This window comes from Mercenaria mercenaria, chromosome 6 (assembly GCF_021730395.1).
Source record: "Mercenaria mercenaria strain notata chromosome 6, MADL_Memer_1, whole genome shotgun sequence".
In the NCBI taxonomy this organism is placed as follows: Eukaryota; Metazoa; Mollusca; class Bivalvia; order Venerida; family Veneridae; genus Mercenaria; species Mercenaria mercenaria.
Window position 1 is genome coordinate 49,210,072 of NC_069366.1, and position 21,902 is coordinate 49,231,973.

The following is a 21,902-nucleotide window of genomic DNA, read 5'->3' on the forward strand; positions in this document are numbered from 1 at the left end:
CCAGATCAAAGTTGAATGTTAAATCAAATGCACCCAATTAGAAAATATTGACTATATTATGTCCCTTTGATGTTTATGCTCTCCATGTTCAAGAAGAGTTACATTTCCTTGATCACAAAATTTTCGTTATCATGAAAATATTAAATGCTCATAACTCCGCACTTCTGGTTAAAATATTGTCTATATTTCTGTTTTTGAGAAATATATGGACATTTCTCTTCATTTCAAAGCTTTTTAACTCCAAACCTATGATTTGAAAAACTTAGGTACTATCTCTATATAATTAAGTTTTTGTTACATGTATTTCATACAGGACTCGAACCTGCGACCTTCTGCTTGCAAGTCAGATGCTCTACCAACTGAGCTAATCGGACAATCGATATCATAGACAAATTATATACATTATATACACACTGCTACATTCCTCCCTCCTTTTTTCAAAGACAAACTCAGATTCTTTTGACTAACCCAGCCATTGCTTCACCCTAGCTCTAGGATTCCAAGGCTAGCCACCACACTCACGGCACCAATGTAATAGGAGCGGAAAAATGTGCAGCCCGATACAGGACTCGAACCTGCGACATTCTGCTTGCAAGTCAGATGCTCTACCAACTGAGCTAATCGGACAATCGATATCATAGACAAATTATATACATTATATACACACTGCTACACACGCATTTGCATGCCAGTCGAGTAGTTTTGATATTGTCAGAGCATAAACGAAAAAACAACAACAACAAAAAAACAAACATGTAAGCATTCATTTAACATATAGACATGCGCTGGCTTATAACATGTTGCACAGTTTTCACTCTGTGAGAAGCCGCAGTTATTCTCCCGAATCCACGCCGTTTTGATGGAATAGTCGGAAGTGGTACTGAATTCCAACACACCCGAATATTTTTGATTTTTGCCTAATACTTAGATTACCAAATAATTTACATGTAATTATATTAATATCCTAGTTAACAAAAATGAGACTACCCATACTTCAAATATCCTAGTTAACAAAAATAAGTTCGTTTACAAAGAAGCGCGATTTTGCGTCTATTTTCACTATCGGAATGTATTAAGTCCATTGTCAGGATGCGAGACGAATATGATGTTTTTAGCAAAACTTCTCGACTCACTTGTTACATTTGAGTAATCAAATAACCTGAGAATATACAGATTTGACAGATATACAGTTAGAAAGCACTTGAAGTGCTGTTTTTTTTTCTTACTAACTCGTTTTTTTTTTTCGAGAAAAATGTTGCCTGCCATTTTATCTATTTGTGATCATTTATGGTATTAATAAAAACGTGAACTTGTTCATTTTCGTGAGCGTCTCGGAGATTTTCCCGGCAGTTTGGCGGTTTTCTTAGTGTTAATGCATACAGCTCATTTTTTGCTAATAAACTAATCCTTTAAGATAAAGAACATAATAAAAATATATGTTAACAAGGCCAGTTTTACGTAACTTGAAGCTTTAAAGACGAAAAATATACACGGAGCCAGTAAATGAACTGGCATAAATTAATATAAAAAGAGTCGCCAATTTATGATGGATGATTTGGTTTCTTGTCAGATATTTCTCTACTTGTGTTACCCTTGTCGAAACACGGGATAGAGTGTGCCGCGGCACACCATCATTCAAAATACGAAAAATATCTTGTGTCTTTAATAAAAATAGCACAGAAGGCGAGATAGACAACGCCCTATACAGTTGAAAGCTACAATCGTTTTATTATATCGTCCGGTCGAAACCGACCGGAATTACATTGTGGTCTAAAATTCTTAGGGCCTTCGCCTTTTATTCTAACCAACGCTGATTTATACGCGTATTCAGGAAAGTATTTGAAAACCCGCTTTCAGTCCTTTATAACCGTCAAACATGGAAAGGATATATAAAATGTTGACAGTTTTAGGTACAGATAAACTTAAATTAGGTCTAATTGATTTATTTATTTTCAATGTCCCATCCGTGAATTATTTATTCATTAAATATTCGTTCTAACTGAGAGGAGTTCATACATAATATAAAAAAAAATACAAAATACATTAAAATGCAACACGATTGTTCTTTTTAAGTCTTATTTTTCATGATAATTTCATAAATGAGACAGTACAATGATGAATATTTAACACAAAACAATGATCTCGTGCTTTCGTCGATCGGTACGATTTTGTTCTAGGACTTAACCGGGTTGTTGATGGTACTAAACCGTGGAATTCGTCGTTTGAAAAAAAAAAGTTAAAAAAAAAAAAACACTTGAATTCTATCGGGGTCTTTCAAAATGACCTGATTCTATGTAACAGAATATCTTAAAATAACATTTTTTTATATATTTTCTACCAATTCTGATAACGCTTTTGCTGAATGCCATTCTTCAACCTAGATTAATGGAAGTTACTTAGATACTCATATCCGCCGATCTCGTACCGTGTCGCATAACCGGCCTTTGGATGTGCACATTTCATGTCCATTATTTTGCTTAGAAAGAAGGCCAACAACATTTCACATGAACGTTCCTTTTCCTTGTCGGTAGTTTTGCTTTCCAACCGAGCGAACGGTTGCACATACAGATTAGTGCCAGTAACGTATGATCGAAGGTGGTGTGTAAAATCATTTCGCGTTTTTCGGAAATATCTTAATTTTAGAGCCCATTGAAAATAATCTGAACACTTTCGTTAAGTACCTGGCGTTTATGTAATTTATTACTTGTGTTATGAAATATCATATTAAGTCATTTCCATAAAATAAACATTCATCGTAACTGATGTGAAACTCCAACTACGCCCGTGCGTGACGGTTACTTTGTCTCCACAATAAAACTGTTCCTACGGTTTCACCGGTTTGTGTGATAGACTGGTAGTAAAAATGAAAACTATAAGAGAGGTTAAAATGCAAAACAAGGAGAACCGTTCAATAAAGTGTCGTGTCGCCATCTTTGTTTCGGAAGTAATTTCTTGGGAAAGCCCTGCTAGATATTTTTCGAGATTTTAATGCGAATTAACTAAAATGCCTCAATATATTCAGGTCACAGATGATGAGAATGAAGAAGCGATTGAGATCCCGAGTGAAGAAGACGGTACTCTTCTTCTTAGCACACTGGCAGGACAGTTTCCAAACGCTTGCGGTTTGAAATACAGGAATCCACAAACTGGAAATTTCCGAGGGATACGCCTGAGCGATAACAAGCTCCATCCACCAGATAACAGCTGGAAAAATAATATGTATCTGGTAGTTTTTCCAAAAGGTTAGTTCTTGCAACCATAACAACGGACACTTAATTTTGATTTTATTTACTTTACGAAGATGCCTTAGATCATACGTTGTGTCCATTAAGTTGTGACTTAACCTCATTTGTTAACCTAACCAGTGTTGAACTGCAACATCTGTGTTCTGACATGAGAAATAGATAATGCAACACAGAGGCAGAAGCACATGGTTACTTTCAGTTATCATGATCAACATCAGGGGTGTGGAATTTCAGTGTCTGACTTGTCTGACTCGTGACTTTTTGCTGGCTGACAAGTGCATTTTTTAATTTCATTTGCCTGCGGACAAGCATACATTTTCAGATATAAATTATGCAAAAAGCAAGAATAATTTTGCAATGCTGTTACTTGAAGTTTATGGAGTCAGTGTTCATTCCAGGCTGCGCCATGGGGCCATAGGCGTGTATTTTACCGTATTGGCGCATAAAAGTTTGCCCTATAGCGCCCGTCGGGCGCACACTTTTTCAGAAAACAGTCCGTTTACAATGAGCCGACTTCCAGAAGTTGTGAATCGAATACGACTCTTCCGATGACGTAACGGTAACGCGCATTTTCATTGGTCGATGTTAAAATAGTAGCCAGTCTCCGGTCGCCTAACAACATACAACTTTCATTGTTGCTATGCAATGGCGGACAAAAAAACAGTCGCGATACGGAGAAAAAAGAAATCCAATTTTATGTTTTTCTCTAAACGTCGAAAAAAAGCAGACGACGGAGAACAAATTTCCAAAGAAAGATGACATGTTCGAGACCGCTAGACTGCTCAGTAGCGTAACTGCTTAGCCAAAATCAGGTGACAAACATTCATTCGGTAGTAAATTCTCATTCATGGCTGCCGGACTTTCCATGGTTAAGTTTCGGCAACGGTCAAAATATTATGACTTGTTTCATTTTTGTCATGTTGAGCGACCTGTGAAGTGTCCACTTTTGTCTTTGTAATTATGTTTTAAGAACCGCGAAAATAATACCTTGAACTCCATGTGAGAAAAGTGTTAAAAATACAGCCTTTCTTTTCATGTAAGTCGGTTTTTCTTTCATAACCCCTATTTTTTTCAAATGTCCCCATTTTTTTGCCATCATGGGGCCCTTTCAGGGTTAGATGCTTACTTTTTTTCTAACAATCCTGGCGGGATTCCTCCTTACAAATTCAGCTGTCCCTCCCTGATTTCAGGAATCCCTCCCATTTTCAGTGATTTTATCGATTGTTAACACTATTTAAAAAGATTAAATAAACATATATAACCAAAACAAATACATCTTTCTTTTATTTATATTTGTTGAACATAAAGAATTGATACATTAACAGTCAAATCACGCTTACGTTGGGTTTTTTCGTAATCACGTTGTGTTTCCAAACGCTGATGTTTTGTTTTTGGCTTTTTAATGGCTGGTTCCGTAACACCATCGATAAATTTCCACATGACTTTTTGACAGTAAACAAATAATCGCGAAAATATAGGACAACAGAAAGCGAGGCTACATGGTAAAACCCCATACCCGGACCGTACCGTACATGTTAGACTGGTACCCGCTGTCTCTTCTGTGATTTCACACTATATATTTTTTAGGACTCGGAACCAGTCTACGTACATGTATGTATTCGAGAGTAAACATCCGGACTGTGGTTAGAACAGATGTCAACTTCGAAAAATCGTTTCAAAGCAAGGTTTTTCTGTCATTTTGGTATTTTTGATAAGTTTTTTAGCTATATTGAACTGAAAACTTACTGTCCCAACGGGACAGCCAGCTTCCAAGTTCAGGAGGCCCTCCGCTAAAATAGGTGTCCTCGGGATCGCGGGACTGCGTTAAGATCGAACCCTGCCTTTGACCCCACTTTAAAAAATCTTGGAATGAACACTGTTTATGTGTGGGCACATTGGTCGAGAGGGCTAAGACGCTTTCCTACGAATTTGAAGGCCCCTGGTTTGTATCCTGGCTACTCCCATTGCGATGTGTCCTTGGGCAAGGCACTTTATCACGATTGCCTCTGTTCACCCAGCAGTAAATGGGTACCAGCAAATTGCTGGGGGTAAGGAATAAATGGTTTTAACTGTTCTTAAAATAGGGTCGCTCAAAAGCTCTACAGAGCTTATGTTAATTGTTTCACAAAGTGACGGTAAATCAAATTAACCTTAACCTTATGGATGTGATGAAACGATCTAACCTATGAAATCCATTTTTTACCCACCGAGGGCCTCTCAGTTGCTGCAGTTTTAGAAAAAACCACACGCGTCTAAATTTAGTGTGTCTTTTTTCGTGTTCTGATTGGCTCTTGGTCTCGGTCTCATGTGATTTTGCACATGGTAACTCTATGAATAGAAAACGTAAACAATTCTTGCCAACTTTGTTAGAACTTTGGTCACCAACAAAAACGGAAGTCAGTAGTCTGGTAAAAACAAAGATTAAAAGCAGAATGAGATCATGATTACGATTCAAAACAAGTAGAAACATTTAAAGAGGCCAATGTTTCGGCATGGCATTTTTGTTATACTGAATCTGTTGAAGGTTACCTAGCCTTGTTGATGCGACTTCAGCCTTGTATACAGACAAAAGTACAGCTTTTTTGTCGCAGTTACAGTAATAGTATGCTTTTGTTTCTACCTGTAGATCATAAAAAACACTTGCCTGAATTAAAAAAAAAATCTATTGGCAGTTTAATTCAGGTTTTAATGCTGAAAATCTGGACAAGTGAATTTTGACTGGGCAAGTGGATATTTATGTCTTACTTGTCCGTGGACATAGTGGTCGTGGACAAATGAAAAATAGTGGACAAATGAAAAATATTAGGATTTCCACACCCTTGAACATGTTTTGTATTTATTAATTTAGGTATTAAAGTAAATAGGAAATCTATAGTATCATTTTCAATAAATTTCTTAAAAAACATACAGTAGAAGTTTTGAAGAGTATGTTCATCATGCAGCAATTTAACTGCAGTGGTGGGAAAAATACTGCAGACAGTGGTATACAGTTAAATTTTGTGTGTATAATTAATCTTAAATTGTGTTGCATGGTTTATTTTATGTTGGTGCCTGTGGTACTTGTAGTGATTGCACATATACGCGTACACATCAGCTGTAGAGGGAAGAGTATAGACAAATGCAGATTTCTGCAGTACTTGAAAATGAAGGGGTTGTTGTCATATGATTGTGGCTTCGACTCACTCAGTCTCACTGTTATTAAAGCTTTGACCATTTTACTTGTAAAATTGATCGACACTCTTGGGACTATTTTGTATGAAATAAATAGTTTCTTTATGGAAGTTTTATGAATAGTTATTTTATATATATTATTATACATGCATAAATGTACCTCCAGATACAAAGTATGTGGAGGGCTATATTGAAATCATGCATGTCCATGGACGTCATCTGCCCTTAGATATCTTCTAGCTTGGAATATTTTCATAAAAGCTGCATCAGTTTTCTTCTTAAAGATCATCAAGTAGATGTGCAGAGCACATGATTGAGGTCAAAGGTCAGCGCCTGAGTGGTCAAAGATCCGAATCCGATAGCTTAAATTTGTGTCCGCTCCCTTTTCTTCTATTAAAACCACTGGAAGGATTTTCATAAAACCAGCATCAATTGTTAATCACATCCAGACAATATGCAGACACTGTAGAGTGTATAACCCAGGTGAGAAGGTCAAGGGTCATTGAGGTCAAAGATCAAGTAGCTTAAATTTATGTCCACTCCCATATCTTCTTTTTCATAAAACATAACATCAGTTGTTAACCATATCAAGATGACAAAAGTGCAAAATCCCGAGATATCAAAAGGTTGAAGGTCAAGGTCACACTTGACAGTTGTCAGATATAATTATCCACAACAGAGGTATTATTATGTCTCCCCCAGGAGACATTGTTTTTGCCCTGTCCGTTCGTCTGTCTGTCCGCCCTTCCGTCCGTTCGTACGTCACACTTCATTTCCGAGCAATAACTGGAGAACCATTTGACCTAGAACCTTCAAACTTCATAGGGTTGTAGGGCTGATGGAGTAGACGACCCCTATTGTTTTTGGGGTCACTCCGTCAAAGGTCAAGGTCACAGGGGCCTGAACATTGAAAACCATTTCCGATCAATAACTAGAGAACCACTTGACCCAGAATGTTGAAACTTCATAGGATGATTGGCCATGAAGAGTAGATGACCCCTATTGATTTTGGGTCACTCCGTCAAAGGTCAAGGTCACAGGGGCCTGAACATTGAAAACCATTTCCGATCAATAACTAGAGAACCACTTGACCCAGAATGTTGAAACTTCATAGGATGATTGATCATGAAGAGTAGATGACCCGTATTGATTTTGGGGTCACTCCATCAAAGGTCAAGGTCACAGGGGCCTGAACATGGAAAACCATTTCCGATCAATAACTAGAGAACTACTTGGCCCAGAATGTTGAAACTTCATAGGATGATTGTACATGCAAAGTAGATGACCCCTATCGATTTTGGGGTCACTCCATTAAAGGTCAAGGTCACAGGGGCCTGAACATTGAAAACCATTTCCGGTCAGTAACTTGAGAACCACTTGACCCAGAATGTTGAAACTTAATAGGATGATTGGTCATGCAGAGTAGATGACCTCTAATGATTTTGGGGTCACTCTGTGAAAGGTCAAGGTCACAGGGGCCTGAACATTGAAAACCATTTCCGGTCAGTAACTTGAGAACCACTTGACCCAGAATGATGAAACTTCATAGGATGATTGGTCATGCAGAGTAGATGACCCCTAACGATTTTAGGGTCACTCTGTTAAAGGTCAAGGCCACAGGGGCCTGAACATGGAAAACCATTTCCAATCAATAACTTGAGAACCTCTCGACCCAGAATGTTGAAACTTCATAGGATGATTGTTCATGCAGAGTTAATGACCCCTATTGTTTTTGGGGTCACTTCGTTAAAGGTCAAGCTCACAGAGGCCTGAACATTGATAACCAGTTCTGATCAATAACTTGAGAACCACTTGACCCAGAATGTTGAAACTTCATAGGATGATTGAACATGCAGAGTAGATGACCCCTATTGATTTTGGGGTCAGTCTATTAAAGGTCAAGGTCACAGTGGCCTGTTCATGTAAAATCATTTTTTGGAAATAACTTGAGAACCACTTGACCTACAATGTTGAAACTTAATAGGATGATTGGACATGCAGAGTAGATGACCCCTATTTATTTTGAGGTCACTTGATCAAAGGTCAAGGTCACAGGAGCCTGAACAGTGACTTGAGAACCACTAGGCCAAGAGTGTTGAAATTTAGCGTGATGTCTGGACATGCGAAGTAGATGATCCCTATTGCAGCTAACCATCAGTGTCTCTTTGACTTTCGCTCCTGACCCCTATTGACTTCTTGCCTAAAGGACTTTGCATTGGGGGAGACATGCGCTTTTTTACAAAAGCATTTTCTAGTTCACTCTAGTGATAGCTCTAGTTTCCTCAGATATGCACTATTTAACTATCAAGCATCTAAAAAGTTGGGTGCACTTTCTCTACTGACAGCTCTTATGTAGTTACCTCCTCCTGTGGTCTTTTTTTAGCTCGACTTTTTGAAGAAAAAGTAGAGCTATTGCACTTGCCTGGCGTCGCTGTTAGTTAAAGTTTTTAGCTCACCTGTCACAAAGTGACAAGGTATGCTTTTGTTATCGCGCGGTGTCCATCGTCCGTCCGTGCGTGTGTCCGTAAACTTTTGCTTGTGACCACTCTAGAGGTCTTATTTTTCATGGGATCTTTATGAAAGTTGGTCAGAATGTTCATCTTGATGATATCTAGGTCAAGTTCGAAACTGGGTCACGTGCCGTCAAAAACTAGGTCAGTAGGTCTAAAAATACAAAAACCTTGTGACCTCTCTAGAGGCCACATATTTCACAAGATCTTCATGAAAATTGGTCAGAACGTTCACCTTGATGATATCTAGGTCAAGTTCGAAACTGGGTCATGTGCCGTCAAAAACTAGGTCAGTAGGTCAAATAATAGAAAAACCTTGTGACCTCTCTAAAGGCAATATTTTTCATGGGATCTGTATGAAAGCTGGTCTTAATGTTCATCTTGATGATATCTAGGTCAAGTTCGAAACTGGGTCACGTGCGGTCATAAACTAGGTCAGTAGGTCTAAAATTAGAAAAACCTTGTGACCTCTCTAGAGGCCATATATTTCACAATATCTTCATGAAAATTGGTCAGGACGTTCACCTAGGTCAGAAGGTCTAAAATTATTGAAATCTTTTGACCTCTCTAGAGGCCATATTTTTCAATGGATCTTCATGAAAATTGATCTGAATGTTCACCTTGATGATATTCAGGTCAATTTCGAAACTGGGTCACGTGCGGTCAAAAACTAGGCCAGTAGGTATAAAAATAGAAAAATCTTGTGACCTCTCTAGAGGCCATATTTTTCATGAGATCTTCATGAAAATTAGTGAGAATGTTCACCTTGATGATATCTAGGTAAAGTTCAAAACAGGGTCACGTACCTTCGAAAACTAGGTCAATAGGTCAAATTATAGAAAAACCTTGTGGCCTTTCCAGAGACCATATTTTTCAATGGAGCTTCATGAAAATTGGTCAGAATTTTTATCTTGATAATATCTAGGTGAAGTTCAAAACTGGGTCACATGAGCTCAAAAACTAGGTCACTGTGTCAAATAATAGAAAAAACGACGTCATACTCAAAACTGGGTCATGTGGGAAAAGGTGAGCGATTCAGGACCATCATGGTCCTCTTGTTTATAAAGTCAAACATCTCTGTTACTGTCAAAGCTATTGACGAGAAACTTAAAATAGTTATTTACCAGTCTACACCAGGAGAAACAATCACCATAACTCTGATTTGGATTTTGACAGAGTTATGCCCCTTTTTAACTTAGAATTTTTTGGTAAAAGTTTTTGATAGTCAGATATCTCAGTTACTATCAAAGCTTTTGACTTGAAACTTAAAATAGCTATTTACTATCAAAGTGTACACCCGTAGAAACAATCCCCATAAGTCTGATTTGAATTGTGACAGAGTTAGGCCCCTTTTTAACTTAGAATTTTTTGGTTGAAGTTTTTAGCCCACCATCATCAGATGGTGGGCTATTAAAATCACTCTGCGTCCGTGGTCCGTCCGTCCGTTTGACCTAGTGACCTACTTTCAGATTTTTGAAGGTACAGGTATCAAATTTGGACCATATGCATAGTTCCGTGTTTCAAAATGAAATTTGACATTGATTTTGACCTAGTGACCTACTTTCACATTTTTGAAGGTACAGTCTTCAAATTTGGACCACATGCATAGTTTTGTGTTCCGAAATTAAATTTGACCTTGATTTTGACCCAGTGACCTACTTTCTCATTTCTCAAGCTACAGCCTTCAAATTTGGACCACATGCATGGTTTTATGTACCGAACAAGCTTTGACCTTTACATTGACCTAGTGACCTACTTTCACATTTTTGAAGGTACAAGCTTCAAATTTTGACCACATGCATAGTTCTGTATTCTGAAATAAAACTTGACCTTGATTTTGACCTAGTGACCTACTTTCACATTTCTCAAGCTACAGCCTTCAAATTTGGACCACATGCATATTTTTGTGTACCGAAATGAACTTTGACCTTAAGATTGACCTAGTGACCTACTTTCACATTTCTGTAGCTACAGGCCTCAGATTTGGACCACTTGCATAGGATTGTGTACCGAAACAAACTTTGACCTTGACATTGACCTAGTGACCTACTTTCACATTTTTGAAGGTACAGGCTTCAGATTTGGACCACATGCATAGATTTGTGTTCTGAAGTGAAATTTGACCCTTGATTTTGACCTAGTGACCTACTTACACATTTCTCAAGCTAAGCCTTCAAATTCGGACCACTTGCATAGTTTTGTATACCGAATTAAACTTTGACCTTAAGATTGATCTAGTGACCTACTTTCACATTTCTCGAGCTACAGCTTTCGAATTTGGACCACATGCACAGTGTTGTGTACGGAAATGAAATTTGACCTTGAGCTAGTCAGTAAGTCTTGAAATTTGGAACACTCAAAAATGGCACTTGGTGGGCGCCAAGATCACTCTGTGATCTCTTGTTGATAAGTCAAATATCTCTGTTACTATCAAAGCTTTTGACTTGAAACTTAAAATAGTTACTTACTATCAAGGTATACACCAGGAGAAACAATCCCCATTAACTCTGATTTGAATTTTGACAGAGTTATGCCCTTTTACTTAGAATTTTTTGGTTAAAGTTTTTACTATACTGGCAAAGCTCAAATTCAGAGTCTGGCACTGAGAAAAGTCGAGTGTGCTGTCTTATGGACAGCTCTTGTTATTTATTTTGTTTTATGAGGCATTTTCGGGAGCATGTGTCATATAGTGTTGACATCATTCTTATTATTTATTTTTAGACAAAAGAAAAGGGGACGAAGGAGCAGATTTGAAGACAAATCGCAATGAAAAGAAATGTAGTGACCTCATAGTATTAGGCTTACCATGGAAGAGCTCAGAGGATGACCTAAGGAATTACTTCTCAAAGTTTGGTGAACTCCTGCTCGTTCAGGTATGAAATGTAACTTGACTTTTTATACTTTCTAAAGTGGTTTAAAATAGAAGATTACAAACTTATTTAGCATTTGATTTGTCATGGGTTGACTTACAATTTTGTGGTGCACAAGTTGATATAATATAATTTTTAGCTTGACTTTTCGAAGAAAAAGTAGAGCTATTGCACTCGCCCTGGTGTTGGCGTCTGTGTCGCCGTTAAAGTTTTTGATAAAGTCAAATATCTCTGTTACTATCAAAGCTATTGACTTGAAACTTAAAATATTCTTTGCCATCAAAGTCTACACCGGGAGAAACAATCTCCATAACTCTGATTTAAATTTTGACAGAATTATGCACCTTTTTAACATAATTTTTTTTTAGCTCACCTGTCACAAAGTGACAAGGTGAGCTTTTGTGATCGCGCGGCGTCCGTCGTCCGTCCGTCCGTCCGTGCGTGCGTGCGTCCGTGCGTCCGTGCGTCCGTAAACTTTTGCTTGTGACCACTCTAGAGGTCACATTTTTCATGGGATCTTTATGAAAGTTGGTCAGAATGTTCACCTTGATGATATCTAGGACAAGTTCGAAACTGGGTCATGTGCCATCAAAAACTAGGTCAGTAGGTCTAAAAATAGAAAAACCTTGTGACCTCTCTAGAGGCCATATATTTCACAAGATCTTCATGAAAATTGGTCAGAATGTTCACCTTGATGATATCTAGGTCAAGTTCGAAACTGGGTCACGTGGGGTCAAAAACTAGGTCAGTAGGTCTAAAAATAGAAAAACCTTGTGACCTCTCTAGAGGCCATATTTTTCATGAGATCTTCATGAATATTGTTTAGAATGTTCACCTTGATGATATCTAGATCAAGTTCGAAACTGGGTCAGGTGGGGTCAAAAACTAGGTCATTAGGTCTAAAAATAGAAAAACCTTTTGACCTCTCTAGAGGCCATATTCTCAATGGATCTTAATGAAAATTGGTCAGAATGTTCACCTTGATGATATCTAGGTCAAGTTCGAAACTGGGTCACGTGGGGGTAAAAACTAGGTCAGTAGATCTAAAAATAGAAAAACCTTGTGACCTCTCTAGAGGCCATATTTTTCATGAGATCTTCATGAATGTTGGTCAGAATGTTCACCTTAATGATATCTAGGTCAAGTTCAATACTGGGTCATGTTGGATCAAAAACTAGGTCAGTAGGTCTAAAAATAGAAAAACCTTGTGACCTCTCTAGAGGCCATATTTCTCAATGGATCTTCATGAAAATTGGTCAGAATGTTCACCTTGATGATATCTAGGTCAAGTTCGAAACTGGGTCACATGCGGTCAAAAACTAGGTCAGTAGGTCTAAAAATAGAAAAACCTTGTGACCTCTCTAGAGGCCATATTTTTCAATGGATCTTCAGGAAAATTGGTCAGAATGTTTACCTTGATGATATCTAGATCAAGTTCGAAACTGGGTCACGTGGGGTTAAAAACTAGGTCAGTAGATCTAAAAATAGAAAAAGCTTGTGACCTCTCTAGAGGCCATATTTTTCATGAGATCTTCATGAATATTGGTCAGAATGTTCACCTTGATGATATCTAGGTCAGGTTCGAAACTGGGTCACGTGGGGTCAAAAACTAGGTCAGTAGGTCTAAAAATAGAAAAACCTTGTGACCTCTCTAGAGGCCATATTTCTCAATGGATCTTCATGAAAACTGGTGAGAATATTCAGCTTGATGATATCTAGGTCAGGTTCGTAACTGGGTCATGTGCGGTCAAAAACTAGGTCAGTAGGTCGAAAAATAGAAAAACCTTGTGACCTCTCTAGAGGCCATATTTTTCATGAGATCTTCTTGAAAATTGGTGAGAATGTTCACCTTGATGATATCTAGGTCAAGTTTAAAAGTGGGTCACGTGCCTTCAAAAACTAGGTCATTAGGTCAAATAATAGAAAAAGCTTGTGACCTCTCTAGAGGCCATATTTTTCAATGGATCTTCATGAAAATTGGTCAGAATTTTTTATCTTGATGATATCTAGGTCACATGTGCTCAAAAACTAGGTCACTATGTCAAATAATAGAAATAACGACGTCATACTCAGTTCAACACTGGGTCTTGTGGGGATAGGTGAGCGATTCAGGACCATCATGGTCCTCTTGTTTAATTTTTGATAAAGTCAAATATCTCTGTTACATTTAAAGCTTTTGACTTAAAACTCAAAATAGCTATTTACTATCAAAGTCTACACCAGGAGACACAATGCCCATAACTCTGATTTCAATTTTGACAGAATTATGCCCCTTTTTAACTTAGAATTTTTGGTTAAAGTTTTTGATAAAGTCAAATATCTCTGTTACTATCAAAGCTTTTGACTTGAAACTTAAAATACTTATTTACCATCAAAGTCTACACCAGGAGAAAAAGTCCCCATAACTCTGAATTGAATTTTGACAGAATTATGCCCCTTTTTAACTTAGAATTTTTTGTTAAAATTTTGGATAAAGTCAAATATCGTTTTAATTTTCACTGGTATGGAACTGCCCTTGAATGTGAAAGAACATGAACTATGGATGATCAAATATTCTTTCCAAAATATACTTTGATAAAGATATATACTGCATTGTATGAAAATGTAAATGAAATCTAGAAATCACTTCAAACTATTTAAAAACTCTTTTTAAACATTGATACTTATGAATCATTTTTAAGTGAATACTTCCTCGCAACGTTACACTTTATTTTGAGGACAGTACTTTATTGTTATGTAACCAGTCTCGAGGATAACATCTTAACATAACTTGTTTTATCGTATGCCTTTACAGGTTAAAAGAGATCCTAAAACAAGCCAGTCCAAAGGCTACGGGTTCATACGTTTTTGTAAATATGAAGATCAAATGAAATGTATGGCTCAGCGACACAACATCGATGGGAGATGGTGTGATGTTACTGTTCCAAATTCTAATGTAAGTTTCAAGTGTTTAGTGACATTTGACACAAATAAAATTTTAACAGCTTCTGAATTGCAAAGGTCATGGTGCCATCTTCTAGTGTCAGATATTGAATGATGGCATCTTGAAATGAATAAAGATACTTTCTGACATGCTGCACATACACTGCTATGGCAGTTTTTAACAGTTGAAAGCAATGCTATATTTTTTTTTTTAGCTAAAGGGTCCTCCATAGCAGAGTGGTTTAGGTCACTGACTGAATCACTTAAATGCACTTATACCACTGCTGTAGGTTCAAAACCAGGCTTGGGATGTAAAATTTATGTGACGAAGCCATCCAGTTGGCTTAAGGAAGGTTGATGGTACTATGCAGATGTCTTCCCATGCCTGAAATAATACTATGAGGGGCACCTAGGGTCTTTCTTCACCATGCAAGCTAGAAAGTTGCCATATGACCTGTAATTGTGTTGGCTTGATGTTAAAACCTAACAAAAAAAAACCCACAAAATCTATGTAGCATACAATAATTCTTACTGACTGAAGTGGACTCCTGAAGTCAAATATTATTTATTTGACATTAAGATTTCTATGAAGAAAAAAGCTGCATCTGATATGAATGTGGATGAATTTCACAGCAACTTGATGTCTGAGGACTAGTTTTGAAACTGCACCTTCAAGACCCCTGGACCTTTGACTTTGGGATCAATATCAGTCCATGTTTGAAATTTCCTGAAAGATCAAGTTCATAGTGCAATTCAGGGTATCAAATTTCTTTTTAGCTGGACTGTCATTAAAGTTGATGTGTTAATTGCTTTTCAGGAAGGTGCACACCAATTGATCAACCGCAAAGTGTTCATTGCGCGATGTACAGAAGATATAACATCAGATGATCTCAGGAATTATTTCTGTCAGTATGGAGAAGTTGTTGACGTATTCATCCCAAAACCATTCCGATCTTTTGCGTTTGTTACATTCTCTGATCCTGAAGTGGCTCACAGTCTTTGCGGGGAAGATCATATCGTGAAAGGTGTTAGTGTACATGTAAGTTACGCTGCACCAAAAGGAACAGATAGATTTGGCGACAGGAAAGCTCAGCCAGGGGTACAGAATGGCCCTATTGCGCAGAGGGGAGGTAACTACACACAGCTTGTGAATCACCAAACGTCGTGGCAACCGCACAAAAACAACCAGATTGCTAAACCAATGGGCTTCCCTCCAAATATGCCGCCACAAGATATGAATGCTATGGGCATAAATCTTTTCAACTCGGCCATGATTGCTGCAGCGCAGGCCATGTTACAGGCTCCTGGTGGCAACTGGGCCCACATGACCCCTCCTCCTGGCCCACCACCCCAGCATCATCAGCCCGTAGCCTCTGGTGATGCAGTTGTTCCCCAGAATGCAGGTCATGTTTATGCTGCACCTCAGACAAGTACGGCCTGGGGTTGGGGCGGACATCATGGCACTGAGCCACAACCTGGGAGCTATGCAGGTTGGAGCGCTTCTAACAGACAACAACAGGGATGGAGCTAATCTAGGTGTTCATGCATGGGTGAAAGAAGTCTCTGAACTGAAACTACCTAATTAGATTCAAGTTTGCAGAAAGTCAAGATTTAAGAAATTTTGTCTTTAATATTGATGAAACAATTAACTGATACACAGTCTAAAAAAGTTTCCTATCAATTAAGTAAGGAGTAATCTTAAAATTAACACAAATTTTCTGCAAGAGATTGTTTGAAAAATATTTTATAAAACAACCACTTCCAAGAATAGTATGAATGACTAGTTTGTTGGTACACAGACTAGTTGTAAACACTTGAGTATAATTTTCAGTTTGTTAAGAGTTTTGTTTCAGTTCAGTGATTTACAAATCAGGGCTCACACTGTGGATGCATGTAAGCCAAATGAATGGATTGTTCTGTAAAATACTGGTACAGGTTCAAAAGCCAGATGATAAAAAAATTGAACAGTCAAATACGTTTACAGTATGAGCCCTGGTAATGGATGTAAATAGATCAAATGCTATGAATTCAGCACAGCATGGGTAGTTCATTACCATTTCAGTATAGAATTTGTTGTTGTTGTACCCTTTTAGATAGTAGATGCACCTGTTATTGGGATTTTTTTGCTGATATATTGAATTCATAGTATTTGTGGGTATGTATTGGTTATGTACCTAGTGCGAACCATTTAAAGCTTTTTCGTATTAAGCAGAGTTTGTTATAGGTAATCTACTTTTGTCATGTAAGGGTTTGTTACTTGGAAAATTAAAAAAAAGACTTTAACATTGGCTGACAGTGGCGAAACATTTTCGTCTAGGTATTTATGTAGAAAGATAAAGGTGTGTGTGTAATCTTTCGTTTAGTATAATATTTTTTACACATACAGATAATAGGTGTTTCTGCACTTTGACTGAAAACTGTGCTCATGGAAAGTTTTAACTGCTCTAATAAGTATATGTTCTATCAGGTGAAAGGGTTTCAGTCAGCTGTTTCAGACTTTTATAATTGTGTAGTTTTATCAGATACTGTGACAGACTTTTTTCTTGGTATAAGGGAATAGTCGCAGGTCGCATCTCAACCATTGGTCGATTTCAAATTTAAGTTCACAAACAATTAGATGCCAGAGTTTGTAGAATGATCTTCACATTTAGGCTATATAAACATCAAGACACCTGTTGCATTGCAGAATGCGAGACAAAACTTCATTGGAAATTTAACGAGTGCCCCTGCATGACAAAGGGAGATGTTTTATTAATTAGAACTTGTGTTCTAAAATGCTATTATGTGCAACCACATCAAAATAGTCTTTCAGGAATGAAACCTGCTGGGTGAGAGCTAATGTGTGTCCCCTAATGTTGTCATCTAATGACAAGTGTATGTACTGTACACAGAGATGGTAGCATTTTTGTTAGGATTTTGTTACATTTTATGTTAAATGTGTAATCTCTGTTCACCATCAAATACTATTCTTGCTGATAGATGTTTGTTTGAAATCAATTTTAGAAATATAGTTATCAGAAAAAAGTTGAACTGTAGACTAAATAATTTTCATTAGGTGATTACGTTCAGTTATTTTACAAAAGGATTTCACTGTTTACACGGATTACACCACAGACCTGTTAAACACAACATGTGGATTTTTAAGAAGACCGATTATTTTCCATAGGGGAATGCTGTTTTGTACTATTACGTTACAAAGAAAAATAACACCCATTTTAGAAACGTGATTCAAATATCATTTCCTGAGCATTACAGTCCACATTTACCTGTCAGCTTTTCTGGTTAGCAAGCTTTGGATGTGATAAAGTATTTGTTGGTAGTAAGAAAATGATAAATAGTATGAATCAACAGGTTAAACCAATACCAGTATTATTTTTTGGAAATATTTGTAGATGTAAAGTTTAAAATACCTTTTGTGTTGGTCCTCGTCATTTCAAAGCCTATTTTAACCGTTAGCCTGCTGGTGGCAAGTAATTTTGCCTTTGCCACCAACGCACACCAAGATCAGCCTGCACATTTGTGCAGGCTGATCATAGTCTGCGTTGTTTGCTATTCAGTCAGTAAATTTTTGCTGAACACCCCTTCGAATATTAAATGGTACTGCCCAAATTGAATGATAGACCAGTCTATTTTAGAAATTTAGCAGACTAAAGGTTAATGTTAGATGTTTTGTTTCCATCTCTGTGTCCATTCATTGTGTGATCAAGTTTGTTATACTTTATTATCAAGTGAGATTAGGCCATAGCTACAATGCTCAAGGACTTGTTTTTTGTCAAACAATTCAGGAATTTTCTCTGTGCCAAATTGTTTGTGGTTTGGACGACGCTTAAGTATGGCGAATGTGAGGCTACCAAAGTAAAATTACATGTATGTGTACATTCTTGTGAGTTGTTTAGAGTCTTTTGGCCTGGAGAGTTGCTGGACTTCATTTTATGTGGTTGTGTATGTTGTTACATAATGTAGATATGGTTTTATTTGCGAAAGGTTGAATTTCGTTTGTATAAGTAAGTTGTAGTGACGTTGTTCAGAACAGAACTCCTGTTAGTTGGATTTTGAAGGCTTGTTAATATTGCAACTTACAGAATATGCTTGTTGCAGGTAAAATCATATCTGAAGTTGATTGTTGAGTCCAATAGCTGATGCAAATTCCTGTCTTGCAAGGGTCATTTGAAATTAAGGCATTAGGCAAGATAGTACTGGCATTTACATTTGAATAGTTCTTGTGGTGAATAATTCTATGGAAATGAATTTTAGCTGTACTATTCCAAGGATAATAAGAGCTGTTCTACTTGCCTAGGCATCAACATCGCAGTAGTTGTCGGGCTCTCGCCTTGGTTTAAGTTTTGCGTGCAATTTACTATCTCAGTAACTATTGCATGTATTGGATTGCAGCTTCACAAAAGGCTTCATAGAAATCAAACCTGGAGGAATAACCCAAGTTCAATAAAGTATGGCACTTTTTCAACTTAGACAATTTGGTTAAAGTTTTTCATGCAAGAACTATCAAGATTAACTGCAGTAACAACTATATATATTAGATTGAAACTTCACACAGTACTTTACAGTCATCAGTACAAGTTTGATAACTTTTGTTTGGATTTAATGTAAAATATGGTATTTTCTTTATGTAGAAAATTTTTGTGTGCAAGTAACTGTCAAATTGAATCTCTGTAATAAATGAAACTTCACTAAAGACATCCTTCTCATCAAATATACGTATGTACCCGAGTTAGAAAACTCTTTGTTGAAATTTGTTCGAGTTATGGTCCTTGTCTGACATAGAAAATTTTGTTGAAGTTTTGCATACAAGTTGTTATAACTACATGTGTATAATATAATTTGAATTTGTAATAAATTGTAATGAAATCATTCAGCTATGTAAGTCTTACCAATACAAGCTGTGGCCCTTGTTGAACTTGAAAGCTGTGGAATAGTTGAGTACGCCATCTTACAGACAGCTCTTGTGCTCAAATGTTATGTGGGATTGAGTCTTCTTGGGATATAACTTTACTATATTGTCTTTGCAGACCTTACTTGATATTTTTTTCATATTTTTTTTGTCTCCATTTTGAATCCTATAACTCTTTCCTATTCATTCTTCCAACTTTAATATGCCAAATCAATCAATGATATGCCAAAAATATTTTTTTTAATCATATAATAGACAGGCTTTTAATTTGACTGTTTAATAGGCAGATACTGTCTTAATTAATTTCTGGTTAACATAACCAAAGTACGGTTTTCAGTGTACCAGTATTTTGTTGTCATTTTTAGCTCATCTGATTTTTTGAAAAAAAAATGATGAGTTATTGTCATCACTTGAGCGGTTGTCGGCGTCTGCGTCGGCGTTGCCTGGTTAAGTTTTATGTTTAGGTCAGCTTTTCTCCTAAACTATCAAAGCTATTGCTTTGAAACTTGAAATACTTGTTCACCATCATAAGCTGACCCTGTGTAGCAAGAAACATAACTCCATCTTGCTTTTTGCAAGATTTATGGCCCCTTTTGTACTTAGAAAATATCAGATTTCTTGGTTAAGTTTTATGTTTAGGTCAACTTTTCTCCTAAACTATCAAAGCTATTGCTTTGAAACTTGGAATACTTGTTCACCATCATAAGCTGACCCAGTACATCAAGAAACATAACTCCATCTTGCTTTTTGCAAGAATTATTGCCCCTTTTGGACTTAGAAAATCAGTTTTCTTGGTTAAATTTTATGTTTAGGTCAGCTTTTATCCTAAACTATCAAAGCTATTCTTATAAAACTTGCAACACTTGTTCACCATCATAAGCTGACCCTGTACAGCAAGAAACATAACTCCATCCTGCTTTTTGCAAGATTTATGGCCCCTTTTAGACTTAGAAAATATCAGATTTCTTGGTTAAGTTTTATGTTTAGGTCAACTTTTTCTCTTTAACTATCAAAGCTATTGCTTTAAAACTTGCAACACTTGTTCACCATCATAAGCTGACCCTGTACAGCAAGCAACATAACTCCATCTTACTTTTTGCAATAATTATTGCCCCTTTTGGACTTAGAAAAATCATTTTCTTGGTTGAATATTATGTTTAAGTCAGCTTTTCTCATAAACTATCAAAGCTTTTGCTTTAAAACTTGCAACAGTTTTTCACCATCATAAGTGGACACTGTACATCAAGAAACATAACTCTATCCTGCTTTTTGCAAGCGTGATGGCCCTTTTTAGACTTGCCAGAAAATCATGGGTAGGACAATATTTCTATTATACAAAAAAATCAGATGAGCGTCAGCACCTGCAAGGCGGTGCTCTTGTTAGCAGATTGGTGTAAAATTGATGTATTTTCAGATAGCTGCCTAGCCTTCGCTATAAAGATTTTTTAACTATTATTAAACTTGGAAGTTGGATTTATTTGATCAGCTTTGGACTCATTTTTAAACATATACATGCATTGTTAATTGTATATACTTCCTTTTTTATGTATATATTTGCTTGAAATTGTTAATAATTATGTACTCTAAGTGCTATAATTCCATGAAGTTTTACACAGATCACATTTTGGGCAGAAATGACCTTGAATTTTTTGTCATCTTGTGTGCGAAATATGTAAGTAAACTTAGTAGTGAATTTACTGTTGGAACTGGAATGTGTCTTTATTTCATGGTTGAGGTTCCTTTATTGTTGAAAATATAGTGATGTTTTGTTGCTATGGTAACAGTCATGGGAGTTGGAAGTGTCTATAGTTTAGCTTGATTACATTGCTGTGAGTTTGTGAAAAGTGTTTCTTTCAGAAAATATAATTAAGTCTGCTCGAGTTGAGTTTCTGGCGTGAGAAAAGAGGCTGTTGCCTTCTTTTTCTGTCCTCCATTAAGTAATATAGAAGAAAATCTGTTTTGGTATGGAAGAGAGTGTAATTCATACTGTATAAAAAAATCCTGAGATTTCTTAAAGGTTGCTACAAGCACTGTGAACATTGAGTGGTTGGTAAATGACATAGGTTCATTTCACAAGAAGCACCTTAAAATAGGTTTTCTGTATGATAATATTGTATTGAAGTGGAGATTACATGGAGGAGTGGGTCATAATATTTTGCTCAAGCCGAGTGGAGAGTTTTACTGTTTTGAGAAAGGTATGAAACTTGTATCCGTTGAATTTTGTTACTATTCCATGTTTTAAGAATGGATAAAGCAATTTTTACATTTACAGCAT

At 36.8% G+C, this 21,902-nt stretch overlaps 2 protein-coding genes across 3 annotated transcripts in view; both read left to right on the plus strand.

The window, feature by feature from the left end:
* LOC123548953 (nuclear receptor coactivator 5-like) overlaps nucleotides 1-3,242 on the plus strand; it is a 41,904-nt gene extending 38,662 nt beyond the window's left edge. For both annotated transcript variants that reach the window (XM_053545844.1, XM_045336649.2), the window contains one exon: nucleotides 3,023-3,242. The gene's annotated coding sequence lies outside the window, so the exon portion shown is untranslated. The remainder of the gene's footprint in view (nucleotides 1-3,022) is intronic.
* On the plus strand, nucleotides 2,511-18,745 carry LOC123548954 (TAR DNA-binding protein 43-like). Its single transcript, XM_045336650.2, has 4 exons — nucleotides 2,511-3,242; nucleotides 11,648-11,799; nucleotides 14,591-14,731; nucleotides 15,536-18,745. The coding sequence occupies exons 1-4, from the start codon at nucleotides 3,005-3,007 to the stop codon at nucleotides 16,247-16,249; spliced, it is 1,245 nt and encodes a 414-aa protein (XP_045192585.1). The 5' UTR covers nucleotides 2,511-3,004; the 3' UTR covers nucleotides 16,250-18,745.
* The last annotated feature ends 3,157 nt before the right edge of the window (nucleotides 18,746-21,902 follow it).